General features: G+C 35.5%; 3 protein-coding genes across 3 annotated transcripts; 2 read left to right on the top strand and 1 right to left on the bottom strand.

Annotated features, from left to right (window-relative positions):
• Positions 1-1,073: 1,073 nt before the first annotated feature.
• LOC110781843 (uncharacterized) lies at positions 1,074-6,288 on the top strand. Its single transcript, XM_056828774.1, has 11 exons — positions 1,074-1,334; positions 1,443-1,619; positions 2,132-2,263; positions 2,435-2,574; positions 3,041-3,127; positions 4,600-4,719; positions 4,870-5,022; positions 5,158-5,255; positions 5,573-5,743; positions 5,861-5,940; positions 6,038-6,288. Exons 1-8 carry the CDS (start codon positions 1,283-1,285, stop codon positions 5,230-5,232), a joined length of 936 nt encoding a protein of 311 aa, XP_056684752.1. The 5' UTR covers positions 1,074-1,282; the 3' UTR covers positions 5,233-5,255; positions 5,573-5,743; positions 5,861-5,940; positions 6,038-6,288.
• Positions 6,289-8,845: 2,557 nt separating this feature from the next.
• On the top strand, positions 8,846-9,973 carry LOC110781852 (putative CCR4-associated factor 1 homolog 8). The gene has a single exon (XM_021985905.2). It carries the CDS (start codon positions 8,846-8,848, stop codon positions 9,971-9,973), a length of 1,128 nt encoding a protein of 375 aa, XP_021841597.2.
• Positions 9,974-11,504: 1,531 nt separating this feature from the next.
• Positions 11,505-16,421, bottom strand: LOC110775286 (uncharacterized). Its single transcript, XM_021979890.2, has 12 exons — positions 16,272-16,421; positions 16,117-16,179; positions 15,752-15,925; positions 14,983-15,114; positions 14,667-14,806; positions 14,440-14,526; positions 13,927-14,052; positions 13,677-13,829; positions 13,125-13,226; positions 12,869-13,039; positions 12,162-12,241; positions 11,505-11,862 (listed from the first exon to the last, which is right to left on the bottom strand). Exons 1-12 carry the CDS (start codon positions 16,288-16,290, stop codon positions 11,742-11,744), a joined length of 1,368 nt encoding a protein of 455 aa, XP_021835582.2. The 5' UTR covers positions 16,291-16,421; the 3' UTR covers positions 11,505-11,741.
• Positions 16,422-17,971: the final 1,550 nt, after the last annotated feature.

The raw sequence follows: 17,971 nt of genomic DNA, 5'->3' as shown, positions 1-17,971 counted from the left end.
AAATGTATGGAGTAACTCCTACATTTGGCCGAAATATTAACATTAACTTTATCATATATACTTCTTGCGTGCCATTTAGCTAATCATTTCCCATAAAATATCAGTCATGTCACGTGGGATTCACCCCAATTTAACTTCATTTAAAAAGATTTTAAGGCGACATTTAACTACGGAGTACTCCGTATATTCTTAGGTTACATTTTTATTTTAACTCTAGAAAATTTGCTATAATCTGAGAATATTTTTATTTTATTATTATTATTTATACTAATATATTAAAAGGCGTTTATAAAAATGAGTATGTATCACGTATACTCCTCCTTATTATGCCACAACACCACCAATAAGCATCATGGTATGTTATTGACAACAAAAAAAGCATGCAGCAAGGACCGAACAATAGACTGCATGGATTAAAGTCTCATTTCCTACCATCTTAGCTAGCTATGAGCCCATGACACATGTTATCTTTTACAATTAAAATATAAAATGCAATCTTTTAAAATGGGCACATCTATCTATTACTATATACTAAAAGAGACACCAGGAATGACACATGTCACTTCCTGGTGAAAATTTTTCCCGACAAAAACTCTTTCCTAAAAAGACACATATATATATATATATATATATTTTTAATATTTTCTCTCCTTTTGTATAAATATTTATATATGGAAAAAAATATAGGATTATGGAATATGCCATTATTAGAAAATTTTGGTAATATTTTAGTCAAACCGTCATTCAATAATAGAAAATATTCTTACTCAATATTTTGGTCAAATTAGCATATTAAATATATCAAATATTTTAGTCAGATCATCGTATAAACATACAAAATATATTACGTGTATATTATATGATAAATGAGCACATTCGAGATTACTAATTACGCAATAGATTTAAGATATTAAGGGATAAATAATTCAATTAAATTTTTTATAAAAAATGGTTAAAAAATAGTTTTTCAAATATCCATGCGTGCATGGGACCTAATCTAATTATTATAAAAAGTAAACCTCGACCCATTAAAATCAAAACCCGAAACAACGCTTGGACTACCGACTAGTTACTATTTTAAAGGGAGGCCGTATTGTATTTCCATAAATTACATGGAATTCCCTCTAACCGCCAATTAACAAATAAAACAGACAACGAAAAAAAGGCGCACAAATCAAACCTCTTCGATACATTTATTCGTTTTCGTCTTCTTCCTTTTACGGTTATCAAATCTTTTGTTTGAGTTCTTTGTTTTTGGCGTAGATTTTCTTCAATTTCCACCATGAGTGACATCTTCACAGCAGCTTCTAATGGAGACCTTAAACGCATCAAAGGTAACAGTATTATTATTATTATTACATTTTTGCTTTTTTTTTTATTAAAACTAATACTCGTAATTAATTCATAATGGAATTGAGTTCTTGCCAACTTTTTGTTTGCAGAAATCGTGAAAAATTTGAATGATAAGTTTGGAGAACAGACTGCGAAAGAAATCTTGGGAGCAAAAGATTCGAGCGGGCATACAATTCTTCACGTTGCTGCTTCCGAGGGTCGAACTTTATTCTGCAAATACCTAGTCGACACTATCAAATTTGATATTGATTGCAAAGATCGAATGGGTAAATGATTCTTTCTAGAATTATACATATTGTTTTTGATCGAATTGTGATTTGTGGAATTGTGGGTGGTTTGCATGATAATCGAATTGTGCACTTTTAGGGTTTTTAGTGTTAATGTGTGTTGTTTTAACTTCTAAGCTTTTAATCATATGAATCATGTGAATTATTGGATTAGATTAGGTGATATAAATTGCGATTACTGATCGAATTGTGCCATTATTGGGGTTTTTTAGTGTTATTGTTTGTAGTGATGTTTTTAAATTCCAATGTTAATTCTCGCGTTCTTGAATTTATTTACAATTACTTGATTGTTCTTATATTGTTTCTTTATAAGTAATTGATATCATCCATGCCTAGCATTGTAAAAGATATTTTGTTTATTTTTGTTGTCTTGCTATGAATTGTGATCTTGAAACTTGAATAATACTAGTATTTTGATGTTTCGTGGGTACTATATGCATAAGAATAAGCTTTCTTGGGTTTATTTTGAGTTTATATGGGCTATTTTACAGGTTACACCCCTCTGCATTATGCGGTTTTCGAAGGAAATTTCATGACTTCTTCTTTTCTACTGGATCATGGTGCAGATCCTAATATGACATGCAATGCGGGATTAACTGCATTGCACTATGCTGCTAAAAAAGGTTTCTAAAACTTATTGAGTTACGTTGTTGTATGTATGAGTCTTGTCACATTACTAGTTTAAATTACACGTCTTATGATCCTTGTGGCTAAAAAGGTTCACGGTTCATTTGGGTGAAGCTATAGTTGAAATAAGAATGTTCTGCCCTTTAAACTTGGCTTTACTGTTGCAGGAAGGAAGGACCAGGTGAAACTTTTAATAACAAAAGGTGACGTAGTTAATGCGCCATCGGCTTCTAGAGGCACGCCATTGCGATTTGCTGCCCATGGCAAGAGAGATGCTCTTAAGATTTTGCTTGAACATAAAGCTAATGTATGTGACGACACTTAATTTTCTTAATTATGTATTTGACTGAAATGATATGTTTTGATTATTGTCTTTGTTGTTGATGTATGTGCTTTATGTTACTTGGCCTTGGGTAGTGCTGTAGTGGTATGTTGCCTAGTGTCCACTTCCATGTTTTTGGTCGAAAGTTAAGTGTCAAGTGTCAAATTTCCATACCCAAGTCAGAGCTTAATTTGCGCGCATGTTGATTCCTTGTTGTTGGAATTCAATCATCAATTGACTTGATGTTGGAAATGAATGCTCTTCCTTCTCTACTGTCATGACTCATGAGCTTTGACACGTTACATATTCCTTTTAGTGATATCTTACAATTGATGATTTAATTTATAAAAATGTATATCAAATACATAAGATGAAAAAGATCTTGTAAATTCTGTATGAACGTGATGGTACCTTCTCTGTTTGCAATGAACCTTCTTCTTTCATGGTGCAGCCAAATTATACTAGTCATCCCTTATTGAACCCGTTGATGGTTGCCATCCTAGACAAATCTCTTGATTGCATAAGGCTACTGCTGAAGGTACTGTTATATGCCTTTGTCTCTTTAACCCTCTTTTTTTTTACATTTGTTGTTAGTTTTGGTGGTTGTATTTCTTTACAGAAGAAACCATATTATTGCGAGGGATCTTTGAAACAGATTTACCTCTCTGTTTATTTTTCTTGAGAACAGTTGTGAACCATTGTATATTTATGTTTGATCACTTGCCATTTCGGGTGGACGTACTCCATACTTAATAAATCCGGACTAAAATAATAGTTGTGTATAGATATAAAATAATCTGTGTTATGAACATCAATACCCTGCAAACAATTAGCTGAAGAGCCTAAAAGCTCTTTAAAACCAATCACTTCTTGGATTCCTGGAGCGTCAGAAATCCTATTGCCATGTTTTTCGTGCAAGACGTCTATGCTAGTTGAAACTGACAATCATTCTCCATTTTTTGTAACCTGATGTCACCAGCCTCTCACACAACTGACTTTGAACCAAAATCAAGCTCACTTCTACTTTTTCCTATCCTATCGGAAGCTCCTGCAAACTCCTTTTTATTCAAGTTTTTAAGAGCAGCTTTAGAATCTGTGACTTCTGCCACAACTAATTCATTGCAGTCCCTTGATAATTAGCTGACCACCGCTCAGCTTCTTTATCAACAAAGTTCTCACGATCAACAATATAATTTGATAATCTGATAGGCCTTCCTCCGCTGTTATGCTGAAGATTGCAGCTTAAGGAACAACATTTGAAATAGGACTTTGAACAAAGGTAACCTTTCACAGTGTGTTTGTTCATTGGGATAAGAAAGACCTTATCAAATGCAGCAATAATGTTGTATTACCATCACAGCTTGGCTTTGCTTTCCTGTTGAAGGGACTCCATTATTTCCGCCATTTTCACCTCCAATTTGAGCTTCAATTGCAGCACTCAGAGCTAACTTCATTGCACTCCCTGTCCCCATTAACACATCCGGGAACGATTTAATTGCAGTATGAACTTCTTGGCTTACTGGTCCAGCGCTGGGGTGTGGAGAATTAACATCCCTAGGAATGGATACTGTTGTTTCATTTTCCGCGGCACTGGGTTTCTGAATGATGAGATGATTCTCCTGTTTCGACCTGATAGAAAACTGTATGCTGCTGCTAAGAAAACTGTATGCTGCTTTGAGTAAACGACGGTGCTTTGCTTTTGTTTAACCTTATGTTGCATAACACAAATTATTTTATATCTATACACATATGGTTATAGTCTTAATAGTATTCTGGTAATTATTTGATTTTTTTGTAGTACAAATGTTACATGATTGAAGTTCATATATGTCCTCATTTCAAAGTTCAATCAACTTATGATGACTTTAGGGAGTAGAGTTAGGAATGCAACTAACTCTGTATCATAAAAGCATCTCATATCTTTAATTAGGGTGGCAGAAATATTAAGTATTCTTCTTTTAGCACCTGCTGATTGCTGATAGTCATGTACTCATGTTATACTTGGTGCAGAATGATGCTGACCCGAATCTTGGTTTAGAAAAACCTTTGGTTGTTGCTGTATTTGGAGGCAATAAGGAGATTATCAAATGCTTGCTTCAAGCTGGAGCTGATCCTAATGCTACTAATTTTGTGAGTGAAAGATAACATTTACACGCTTTTAAGAGTTTTGGCCTTAAACTCGTACTCCTGCTCAGAAGATTAACTTGCTTTTATCCTTCATTCTTTTCTACTTTTTTCTGAGTGTATATGCTTGACTTATTACCGTGTCTTCTATTTCAGCGTGATCTTACACCAATTGAAATTGCGGCTATGGAAGGTCATCTTACAGTTGTAGACACCCTCTTTGATATTACTGCTCGTATTCCTCATATTCCGACCTGGAGCTGTTTTGGAATACACGAGTATATCAACTCTCAGGAAGCAAAACATCAGGTTATTTTCCTAGTTCATTATGCAACCTATATTGTACCCTTTTTATAATCTCAAAACCAAAAACAAAAAACTACGTTTGTTAGTTCTTGTAGTTGCATTTGATCCTTGATTGTTCCCACATTCCATAACTTGCAGCGGGAACTCAAAGCTAAAGCAAAATTCTTAGAAGCAAATGAAAATGGAGCACAAGCCATCAGAGCAATTACATGACTGCAGTTTACTGGTATACAGAGGTAAAAGAATTAAAACTGAACTATAACTTGGCTTTAAATTATGCTGCAATCTGAGTATTGTTACTATGCTGCATTCTTTTGATGCTGCAATCTGAGCATTATGCTGCAATTTATTGATGCTGCAATCTGAGTATTGTTAGTATACTGTTAACTTTTGATGCTGCAATATGAGTATTACAGAGGGTAGTATGCTGCAATCTTTTGATGCTGCAATCTGAGTATTACATGCAATTTGCTGGTATACAGAGATAGTATGCTGCAATCTTTTGATGCTGCAGTCTGAATATTGTTGTTCTTTTCATTCTTTAACTGGATAGGCTTTAAGGATGAAGGCAACAGATACGACATCGTTATCCAACAGGAGCCTGTGCTGGTCCTGCATGAACGAGGCCGATCTTGCACTCTCGGATGCATATTACTGCACTAAACTGAGACCAGATTGGTTTGAGGGATATTACCGTACAGGAGTAGCCCAGATGACGCTGAAGGTCGTCTATCTATGTCTATATGATCATGTTTTAATCTTTACTTTTTGGAGTAAGTTCTGATTTTTTCCTACATTGTCTGTCGTCTAAACGGATTGTGATAACTTTGAATTGGTGCAGGACTATAGAAATGCAGTAGCAGCATTTAGCAATGCGTGTAAGTATGATCCTCTCAATAAGGAGCTTCAAGATGCTTACAGGTAATTTTGAATAATGAATGTAAAATACGCGTGAAAAATACTTGGATATATAATTTCTATGAGTGTTATTGATCTATTGTTCGTAAATATTTGGCAGTGAGGCGTTGGCGTTACAAGCACCACTGACGGATGATTTCAGCCAGCTCTCTGTTGATTAGTGTTCATTGCAATCTGTAGTTTTGTGACTGGAATAGAAGAGAAGTGGTGTATATTTTCTGACTAGACTAGAAAAGAACTTGGCACAACATTTGTCTTGGTGATTGATGTAGAAAATGTATATCTTAGAATACGATACAATATGTCTGAGGAATTACAAAACAGTATGGCCGGAGTACTTGTGTATAGACCTGGTTATCGGGCGGGGCGGGTCAGGGTCGGTGCGGGTCAAAAGAGGGTCGGGTATTGAAAGGGTCATTTTTAGCGGGTCGATAATGGGCGGGTCAAAAGCGGGTTGCGGGTCATTAGTGGGCGGGTCAATAAACGAGCAATAAAAAATGAAAAACAAAAGAGCCATGTGCAAGTACAAGTAAATACGAAGCTATACACGTAATTTTTTGTATCATTACTATTTTAATTTTCAAAATAATTGTAGTATAAATTTGACCCTATAATGACCCTGTCCAATAAAGGCCCTGTCCAATAAGAGCCCTGCCCAATAAAAGCCCTATTAACTTGACCCTAATCCTATATTCATTGGACTACCCTGTCCAATAACCAGGTCTACTTGTGTAGTTGTGTGCGACAATTATCATGTTTTCCAAACACGGATTTTGGAATTGAATTCATTCGGGTAAGATAACAAGTTTGGTGTGGAATTGAATTCAACCATGGAAATGGATTCCATGTATGTGTAGTTGCGTACATGAATACATGTGTGAACTCGGTTTCTCTGCTTGTGTCAAAGGTCCATAAGACTTGAATGTCACAAAAAAAAAAAAGGTCCAAAAGACTTTTTATGTTTGGGAACGTACCTTATTAATTTGTTAATCAAGTTATCATTTGGGATATTTTTTTAATGACATTGTGGGAGTTATTTGTATACATTCATTCACTAAGAAATCGTCAAATGAGTGCCTTTGGATTACACTGAATAACTCGGTTTTTCGTCATCAAACGAGAAACCCTGGTATGGTTTTTTTTTTTTCCATATTCAAGTAGCAATTCAACAGTTGCATGTTTATATAGTTAATATTGGTAGAACGGATGATGGGCAAATTGATTACTATTTAAAGGTTGATGGGGGCTTGGAATAGGAATTGTCTTAGAGAAGGTACGGGTTGGGCACTAGCTTGTCCACTTTGGGTCAGGATATTTTTAATACAGGAAGCGCTGCTGTCGGATTGACGATGTCTGCCTCGCATGCTGAGGCACTTGCTTGTTCATATGGAATGGGTTGGCCATGGCTCTCTCGCGTTCAATTTCCTTCATCTCCATACTTACAAATTCTACAGTTTTGGTTAATTTGCAGCAAGGTGGTCACTCGGATGTTGGTCAAGCATGGACGCTCTCCAATATTTTGAGTCAGGGAAAACTTTTTCACAAATGTATCATCAAGAGGAAATATCTCAAGTGCACCAAGCTCATCTGTGTCTAAGTCTGCGATTGTGAAAGACATTGTTTTATTCGGCATTCGCTGGAACCATATTAGATTGCCTCTTTTTTCTTCTGTTTTAGGTTTAGTTCTTGCTTTTATTTATGTTCTTTTAAACTATGTTTTTTTTTTAAAAGAATAAAAAATTAATAAAAAGACCTACATCAAATTAACTTTCTCTACTCCCAAAAAAAAGGCGATTAAATTTATGTAGAAATAAAAGGTTACGTTGAACAAATTAATATATTCTTAGTAACTCATACGTAGTAGTGTAGTACTACATATCTAAACACCCTTAACCAAAATTCCTATATGAACGATTAATTAGAACATCGATTAAAAGAGAAAAAAAAAATATTCGGAACATCGATTACTAACTTAGTGTCCCAAATAGAGATGAGGGGAAAGAAGGGGGAAAAAAAGGTAGTATAATCTTCATCCAAACCATTAAACAATAATAGAAACATAGGCCTTATATACACATTACAATAACTATAACTAGGGTAGCATAATTTCATTACTAACTTGGTTGTCTAAATGCACAAAAACAAACCTATTAACACTATTATATTCATGACTAATCATGTCCCTATAAATCTATAATCAAGGACCACTGACACACTAATTAATTTTAAGCATTACTTTCAACTAGGGAAGGCAGCGGGTCCAGGATCCCACCCGGTTCCCGCACCCTATCTTAGGATTAGAGTATGGGTCTTACTTTTTTAAACCCTATATACATTGGGGCTCTTGAAATGGCTTTTCAAGTAAGGCCAAGGGGCTACTCCCCTTATTGCCATATGGTTTTAAGGTGAAACCTCCTACGGTCTTAAGTGAACTTTCTCTCTTGATGACGGGTGCGGTCCAGACCCGTATTTAAATTAACAGGATTGGAGCTACTATCGTATATAGAGAAATTGAATGTTGTCCCTAGTAAATTAAAAAAAAAAAACGACAAAAGGAACAAACAAAAAGATACGGATAAAGTAATTTACTAGATTTGGATAATCTTGTACTCCAAGTTATTGGGCGTAATTGAAGAGTAAATAGAATTTGAGAGACTTAACCTATAAACTGTAAAACCTAAATTATATACTTCCTAGTCCGTGTAGAATTAGTAATATCTAACCTTGCTATTTCCTATTCCTTATAAGAATAAGAATATCAATATTTATTTTTTCTACTTCCTAAACCTTATAGAATTAGATATATCTATTTTACGTATAAGAATAGGAATATCAATACACAATTTTTCATTCTTATCAAAAACTTTCCTTTTCGATCATTTACCACGTACGAACTCCATTAACCACCATGAAGAACCAGCTTGAAGTAGTTCAAGTATCAACCTCCAATCTCAAAGAGCAAATCGATCATCTTAGTAACAAATTGGAGAATTACCCAAATATATCCATCGATACCGAATTCGGATGGTTCAAACGGGATATAAACATTAATGGTAATGATCTTGAAATCTACGAAGATCTCAAGTACAATCTCATTCATTCCAATTTACGTGAAATCGGAATCACGGTGTCCGATAATGGCGGTGAAGTAGGCAGAACTTGGCGGTTTGATTTTTTTCCATCTAAGAAGGCTGGTATTACGCTACGTGAATGTATTCCTACGAAGAAGTTCATCACAAGATTCAAGAAATTGATGCAAGATTTTCATGGAAAGGTGAAATGGTTTACTTTTGCTGGTTATTTTGATGTTGCACACCTTGTTTCTTTACTTGAAAGAAAACCATTACCGGAGTTGATAAAATCATCACCGGCGACGGCGACAACAACGGCGACGACATACAACATAGACGGTGAAGAAGGGTTTGTGGAAGTAGTACAGAGGTACTTCGGAAAAGTGTATGATCTTAAAGTAATTGCTAAACATTATGAAAATTTATTTGGGAAAAATAAGTATTTAGGGTTACAAAGATTAGCTAATCAGATTGGTGTTAAACGAGTTGGAAGAGAACATGATGGTGCTTCTGATAGTTTGTTAACTGCGAGTATTTTTGCAAAATTTACCGAATTCGGGTGGATTTCGGATTCGGATCAAGGGTTTCTTTCTTTACTTCCTCACCAAGTTTGCTATGATTCTACTAAGATGATGATACAGACGAAGAATGAAGAAGATACGTCAATAACGACTTCAACCAACATGGAACCCGCCCATCAGCCCTATCCTCAGCCCGTTAATGGACCGGTAACCGGGTACCCTATGGGTCATTATCCGGTACCACCATATGATCCAAGATTTCAGCATGGGCCGGTGTACGGGTATGGGCCAAGACCAATGATTGGGCCCGTTCGATTTGGACCGGTTATGAGCCCGGGTCCAGGGATATTACGTACAACTCCATATGGAACTTTGTTCTACCCGGCAGTGAGGGTATTCCATCACCAACCTCCACATATGATATCATTAGTTCCCGGTTATTAGATTTTTCAAGAATTCATTTTGTAAATTGTAATACATTAACTTAGTTCGTTCTCTTCAAATACATAAATGGAGATGAATGTATATTTGTTTTGTTTGTGCAATAATATATCAAGTTTATTTGTTCAACATAAACGTGCAATTGATTATTACTCCCTCCGTCCCGGAATACTCGACCCGGTTTGACCGGCACAGAGTTTAAGGGACTTGAATTGACTTGAAAATTTTCGATTTGTCCTTTAAAATAAAACAATTATCCGTAAAAGACCACTTGACATTTATTTAACTGTCAATATTACATGTTAAGTCAGTGATATCACCAATACCATCTTTAATTAGAGTTGTTAGTATGTTATTATACTCCGTACGTATTTACATAGTATATACTTTCATATAAAAGTTTCCCAAAAGAAATGCAAAAAATTCAAAAGAAAAACAAATCAAATTGTTGGTAGACAAGGCCCAAAAGAACCGAACCCAAGAGCCACAAAGACAAACTTCTTACGTGATGGGCCTCTTAATGGGCTTAATGGGCTAAAAGGTCTAAAAAGTTTGGTAGCCTGAATTTGAGTTTTTGACACAACTAGTTGTTGGATCGTGCGCGCACGATCCCAAGGTATAAAAAATTATGGTAATATAATCTATACATAATCCGGACATATCGGATCTGATCTAGATAGATCCGTTCTGGCCTGGACCGATTTCGATCTGTATTTTATAATTATAAGCAAGCATTCTGTGCATAGAAAACAAGTCATATATGCACGTGTTGCGTGTGTCAATTAAATAATAAATTAATAAGAGAATTCACAATTTTTGGTTGCGTGCGTTAATTAAATAATAAATTAATAGGTGAATTCACAATTTTTGAAGAGTTCCTTGTAAACAATTTTTTTTATAGATAATCAAATATACGGAACATTTTTTTTAATAAAGTCAATTAGTATCAATTTATTGTTTGCAAAATAGAAGGTAGATTTTTAAATTTAAAAGAAAAATTTAAATGAATGACGTAATGGGTAATTCATATTTTTGACGTCTCCTCAAACGTTCCTTGAGATTTGAGGGATTTGTGTGTACGTAACGAGGGAAAGACTTGACTTTGACTCTTAATATCTCGAATTATGACATTTTAAAATTATTTTAATTTCTTTCTATATCTTTAGATGAAATAATTTTTTTTTATTACATATAGAAATTGGGTTTTAAGGCTCATTTGTTTTATCTACCTCAACTTCAGCTCGTCCAAGCTCGAGGTCAAACTCGAAATGCAAACAAGCTTGTTCGTGAACAAACCTCGAACAAACCAAATCCTTAAAGAGTCAAGCTCGTACAAGAAATTTTCAAAGCTCATTCAAGCTCGAGTTAGCTCGAACACTAATATTTCTTATCAAGCTTAGATCGAACTTGACTCGGCTCGTTTGCAGCCCTAATCACGCTAAAACTTGAACTTTTCAAAATCGATACGACGAAAACATATCATTGTTCCTTTTTTCAAGATAGAGAACAAAAGTGCACAAACCTTAGATCAAACTTACAACTACAAGAGGCACATATTCACTACCAAAAGATCGAGTTTTTTAAAATTTTACACCCACATCGATTGCTAAAGTTCGTTTTCATTACATGAAAACACATTTTTTTACCAAAACTAATTAAACCTACAACTACAAGAGACTATCAAAAGATCAAGTTTTCTAAAATTTTACACCCACATCGATTGCTAAAGTTCGTTTTCATTACATGAAAACTTTTCTTTTACCAAAACTAATTAAAGGATGGAGTTAATATATTCTTCATAAAGTTCGTCCTGTGGATCCTCGTCATACCGAGATGGGAGCTCTTGTTTCTTCTTGTACATTTCTACCGCGTGGACATCCAATACGGCCTCCCTGAAATTACAGTTTTACGGAGTAACTTTTAAGTGAAATTTTAGCTTATAAGGAGCGCGTGATTGATGGTAAAAAAAGAAGCATAAACTTGTATTACACTATTACATGAATGTTGTGTTACTTGTATAGATTTGGAAATTTTATTTTAGCTCATCTTTGTTTTAATATAACTCAAAGCATTGGTTGTTTCCCTAAATTTAACATCTATGAACTTTAAAAAAAATGTACAAAGCATTAACATGGAAATTTTCGCATCCTAATAACGCCTCAAGAACTAAAAATCGGGTTGATTGGCTTACCTATATGAATCAAGGAGATCCGTGTTCTCGGGATCTAGCTTGAGAGCAATCTCAAATTCCTTTTTTGCACTTTCATAATCCTGCATTAGCCCAAGCACAATGTTATAAGCTTATAACAAATACTCAACAAAGATGATAATAAATAAATAACAGTGAAAGCATTATTTTGAAATACATAACAAATAGAGTATATTTTTCTAAGGATATTTTGCCATTTAACAATTAACACCTTACAAAAACCAACTTTTTAAATTTAACACCTTACTTAAGTTTTATTATATTTAAATACCTTAAAAAAACAAAACAAAACAAAAAACGACTTCACTTAACGATTTTCGTTAGAAAAAACGTTTGTTTTAACTATGTTGTAGTTCCAAGGCATGAAAACTCCTTCTACCATCAAATAATGACTTGCGAACTTTAGCATAGTTAAAAACCAACGTTTTTCCTAATGAAAATCGTTAAGTGATGTCAATTTCCAATTTATTTTGTTTTTTGAGGTGTTGAAATATAATAACAATAAAGTAAGGTGTTAAATACAAAAAACATGTTTTTTTAAGGTGTTAAATGACAAAAATTCCTTTTTCTAATCATGGGGTTTCAATGTAAATTAGAAGTTCGGCATGGAAAATGAAAACAAAGCTACTCTATAGTCTACTAGTCTGTAACAGGGCTAAAAGATAAGTACTACGACGTTTGATCCATACCCGCAAAAGACCCCAGGCCACCCCAGCCCGGTAATGTGCCTTGGGCCAATCATTCCTCAGCTCGATGCAGGCCAAAGCATCATGAAGGGACCGATCCCCTTCCTTCAAACGGGCCCAGCAAAAACTCCTGTTCGATAACACTGCTGCATCTGTTGGCCTCAAACTTATTGCCTACAAATTTAACAGCAATAATCAGTAATTTACATAATCAGTAAATTACAAGTTTCACAGAAACTAGAAGATTGCATTGTTCTACCTCGCTATACCAGTACGCTGCATCCAGAAAATGTTCCCTTTTAACAGCTTCTGCTCCCTTCGCTTTGGCTTCTAGAAACTTCTTTTCATGTTTGAGTTTTCCCTACAAGTTAAACTAATTCTATTAAACAAGAACCAGAAAGAAAACTCCAAATTTACAACTCCCTCTGTCCCTTTTCGTTCTTTACGTTTGTTATTATGCACGCTATTTAACGAATAGTAAATGTGCATTGAGATTCCTCTATTTTTTTATTTAAACAAGGAAAATTACGTTTATTTATAATGTTTTCACTTTTATAAAAATCTGACATTGGGAAAATGGGAAATATTTAATGCTCCAATGGAAAAGTGTAAGAGATTAAACGCCCATATGAATTTAATTGGTTAAAATAATCTTTTGGCACGAATTTTGTTAGAATATTAGGTGTTTATGTGATAATATAAAAGGAAAGATTCCACAATGTAAAGAACATTTTGGTACACCCAAAAAGGAACACGTAAAGAACATTTAGGGACGGAGGGAGTAGTTTTAAAAATTGAAGACTCCTTGTACCTCTTTTTTGGCTTCAGCAGAATTGACGTACTCGATTATGCCACGCACGCTCCAGTCGGGAATACTCGGGATGGGTGTAGTCACAGGTAAGAGAGCCATAACATCAGCATGATTGCGGAGTTGTGCAGCAATTTGTATTGGTGTAAGATCATACTGAAAGAATAGAATAATACAAGTTATATTTTCAATTAGAAACAATTTTATGGAAGCAACAAAAAAAGGCGTCTGAGTAAGTTACAACAATACTCACAAAGTTGGGAATATCCGGGTCAGCCCCTAGAAGAAGTAAGCATTTGATTATGTCAGTTTGTCCTTCGGAGGCAGCCACGATCAAGGGAGTCAATCCACGCGAAATGACATTTGGATCAGCTCCCCACTACACACACAAACTTTGATGATTAGGTAACTATGGAAAAAGATGAAGAAACAACAATATCGACAACCTATGTTACCCTGACTCGGATAGTCGGATATCCATATCAGACACGGGCCCGACACGTCTATTTTGTAAAATAATTGCATGATTTTTGTCCAAAACGAAGAGTCAGGGTATCAGAGGCAGCAACATAAAAGAACTCAAGTGGAATAACATCAAAAAGGGAAACGAATCAAGCTATTTCCTTTTTGAAATAACATCATTGTAATTTGATCCATCAATGACATTGAATAACATGGGATGATAGCGGAGCATAATAACATCATTGTAATTTGAAGTTCATATGCTAGACATTGAATAACATAGGGTGATAACGGAGCATAATACCTCAATCAATGACTTTACGCAAAGTTTGGACTTTGCGTAAATGGCAGACATCAGTGGTGGTAACGTATTAGGACAAACCAGATTAGGCTGCATATGTATAAGAAAACAGAGGAAATAGTGAGAAACAGGACACAATTTTGAGAAACAGGACACAATTTTAAGACAAATGGACCTAATTGTTGGACTTAAAGCCTCAAATTAGTAACAGAAATAGGACATCTATTTACATTAGCATTGTTATCAAGCAAAAACATGACAGCATCGGTCATGCCATGAACAGCAGCAGCCTGCAGTGGTGTTCCTAAAGGAGATTGTGCATCCACTTTTGCACCTTTTGAGATCAACAAACGCAACAGATTTGCTCGTCCTGCAAAGACAAAACGGTGTATAAATGTCTAAATTTGTGCATATATAGTCGAAAAAAGGCCTGTAAAAAATTCAAGATATTGTTATGTAACTAATAAATACTCTTATTACCAAACATAGGCAACAAATTTTGAAACAAGAACATGAATGAACGACTGCTATTGTTTATCGACTAACCTTTTTGTGCAGCGTAATGTAATGGGGTGAATCCCTTATCCATAGCTATATTAGAGTCTGCTCCATGATCAAGGAGATAAGCAGAAGTTTCATAATCCTCCTCCAAAGTAGAAATATGTAATGGTGTATCTCCTGTTAAATCGACATATTACTCACAAACCGATAGTGATAATACATTTCACACAAAAATACTATGTTACCCGGATCTTCATCTTACCTCAAATACCCGTGCCGGATTTTCGACACTGTGACATGGGTATGGACACTTAGACACTTACATTTTGGACCAAAATCATGCAACTTTCACAAAATAGCTGTGTCAAGACACTTTGGACACGTATCCAAAATCATGCAACTTTCACAAAATAGCCGTATCAGACACTTGGAGACTTATCCAAAATCATGCAACTTTCACAAAATAGCCGTATCAGACACTTGGACACGTCTCCGTGTCGGATATGGGTATCCGAGTCCGGGTAACAACATAGCAAATAAGTACTTTGCTTGTGTAAACCATTAAACATGAAGTTCTTCCCAAAAATATATCATTCTTTCACACAATTCTAAAACCCTAATCAATCACTACATCGAACGAGACAAAATCGAACAATCAATTCTCAATTTCGATCCATATTATAATTGCAATGAACTAATACTAACACTAAAACACAGAAACCCTATAAATTATTTCCATAGAAGATCAACAAGCATGAAAATCAAGCAATAAACCCTAATAAGTAACAAAATTAAAATTTACTTCCAAAATTACCATTTGCATCTTGTTTATTGACATCGAATTGAAGTTCTTCAACAAGATACTTGCACACATCAAGCTTTCCCCTCGACGCCGCGGCATGAAGGGCATTTCTACCAAAAGAGTCATCACAAATTTCCTCCAAATCTTTTCCAATTCCAGTTCCATCATCAAGTTTCTTTCTCAAAACTGTTTTTTCCACCACACAAAAAAAAAAAAAGTAATTTTTTCAGCATTTTTCATGAAATAATCCTAAGGAAAAGAACCCAATTGAGATGGGGTTGAAAAATATAAACCCTTTTGATCATTTAACAAAACTGTTTTGATATTCTTTAACGATTTAATTAGAAAGAAAAGGAATAATGATAAAAAGGAATTACTCTTGAGGTATCGGAGATTTCCTGCAAATGCAGCAGCGGTGAAGCATTGCTTTGTCTCATCAACTGTACGAAAAATTAAAGTAAAATTCAGTAATAATTGACCAAAAATAAAAAGGAAAAAATGAAGACGAAGAAGAAAGATGAAAAGAAGTTACCAGAAAAATGAGAAGCCATTGTTTTGTTTCTGTAGTTGATGAGACTTGACTTGAGAAAATAGTAGTGGGAGGAAAACCCGGAAAATAATACGGAGTATGAATTTATGTCCTTTTTGTCAAATATTTTGCATATTTGTACTTTTTTTGTACAGATTTTGTCCAAAGCTACATATATTTTCTTTACCTTAAAAATAAGTTTTTAGATCTGACTCGAAAAGGTCTCGTCTAACTAATGAGGTATTGGTCTAGTAATTAAGTAGGTAAAGATGGATGTGGGCCGAATTCTGAATTTTAGTTATAAATTAACTTAGTCTAAAATCGCTCAAAAAACCTACTCCCTCCGTCCCGGAATACTTGACCCGGTTTGACCGGCACAGAGTTTAAGGGGCTTGAATTGACTTATTTAATTTAATAGGTAGTAGTTGATAGTGGGGTATTATTTTAATGTAGTTAGTGGGAAATGTGTAAAGGGGTGGGGTTGGGGAGAGTAGGGGTTGAATTTTTAATTATTTTTTGTATGGAGTAGGGGGTAGGTGGGTTAGTAGGGGTGGAGTGAGAAATGATATAATATTGTTAGAATATTTCCATTTTTAGAAACAGGTCAAGTATTAAGGGACGGCCCGATAAGGAAAACAGGTCAAGTATTCCGGGACGGAGGGAGTACATTTTTTACCCTAAATAGCAAATTTTGGCTTGAATTGTTTCGACCCAAAGCCTTGCCTCAAAACAAGCCATTTTTTGGCCATGACCTGCTCGACCCATGTGTATGTAAAGATGGTTGTGGGCCGGGCCGCCCAGAAGCCCGATCTCGAGCCGACACGAAAAGCCCGGTCCGGCCCGAACAAGAAAAAAGCCCCGCACGTGCACGATGTCATGGGCCGTGGGGCGGGCCTGAGCCTTAATTTTTTGGAAAAAGCACGACAAGGCACGACAAGAGTCAGCCCGACACGACAAAACACGCCAAATTTAGTAAATTTAGCCTTAGGCACGACAGGTCGGCCCCGGCCCGGCACGAAAGGCCGTGGGCTCGAGCCTGGGCCTTGTTTTGAACTTTTTGGGCCAACACGACCTAACACGATACAAGGTGGGCCTGCTGTGGCACGACCCAGTTAGGCCCACGGCCTTTGGGCTCGGCCCAAAGCCCGTCCCGGGCCACGGCCATCTTTATGTGTATGTATGCTTAGTAGCACCAATAATTATTTTTCATTTATAGTTTATTACCCCATACTCATCAACACTTATGTAAAATCTATCTTTAATTCTATATTAAAATAGACAGACAGAATGAGACGTGTCATTTCATAGTACGATATTTTTCGGCCAAAAGCTTTCCACTTTTTTGTACCTTTTTAGATCATAGTACCTTCTTTAGATTCCTTAACTTAACTTAGATTCCTTGTAGATCATACCTTTTTAGATCATAGTATGATCTAACAATCGAGTGGTAGAGTTGTAATCAAAATATCTAGACCTGATCAAATTTGCGGGTCGGCCGGGTTCAAGTCGGGACAGCCGGACAGGACTTGAAAATTCTATCCGGGCCTGGCCAAACTTCGGGCCACAAGGGACCAAACATTATGGGCCAAAAATAACGGATTTTCAAACCGGACCAAACTTATAACTAAAGCTGGACTTTTGAGTTGCTCAAAACCCACCCAAATAATAAAAAATTTAAATTTGCTGAGAAACATAAACTGCAA

Source organism: Spinacia oleracea, chromosome 5 (assembly GCF_020520425.1).
Source record: "Spinacia oleracea cultivar Varoflay chromosome 5, BTI_SOV_V1, whole genome shotgun sequence".
NCBI classification, from domain to species: domain Eukaryota; kingdom Viridiplantae; phylum Streptophyta; class Magnoliopsida; order Caryophyllales; family Amaranthaceae; genus Spinacia; species Spinacia oleracea.
This window is presented reverse-complemented; position numbering and strand designations above follow the sequence as displayed.

Bases quoted from the DNA above. Each gene is read 5' to 3' on its own strand.
- LOC110781843 (XM_056828774.1), top strand. From the start codon at position 1,283: ATGAGTGACATCTTCACAGCAGCTTCTAATGGAGACCTTAAACGCATC. The intron at 2,264-2,434 runs GTTTCTAAAACT...TTACTGTTGCAG, and splicing joins GCACTATGCTGCTAAAAAAG to GAAGGAAGGACCAGGTGAAA. The intron at 2,575-3,040 runs GTATGTGACGAC...TTCATGGTGCAG, and splicing joins TGCTTGAACATAAAGCTAAT to CCAAATTATACTAGTCATCC.
- LOC110781852 (XM_021985905.2), top strand. From the start codon at position 8,846: ATGAAGAACCAGCTTGAAGTAGTTCAAGTATCAACCTCCAATCTCAAA.
- LOC110775286 (XM_021979890.2), bottom strand. The intron at 13,040-13,124 runs GTAGAACAATGC...TTAAATTTGTAG, and splicing joins CAGCGTACTGGTATAGCGAG to GCAATAAGTTTGAGGCCAAC. The intron at 11,863-12,161 runs GTAAGCCAATCA...CTGTAATTTCAG, and splicing joins GATCTCCTTGATTCATATAG to GGAGGCCGTATTGGATGTCC.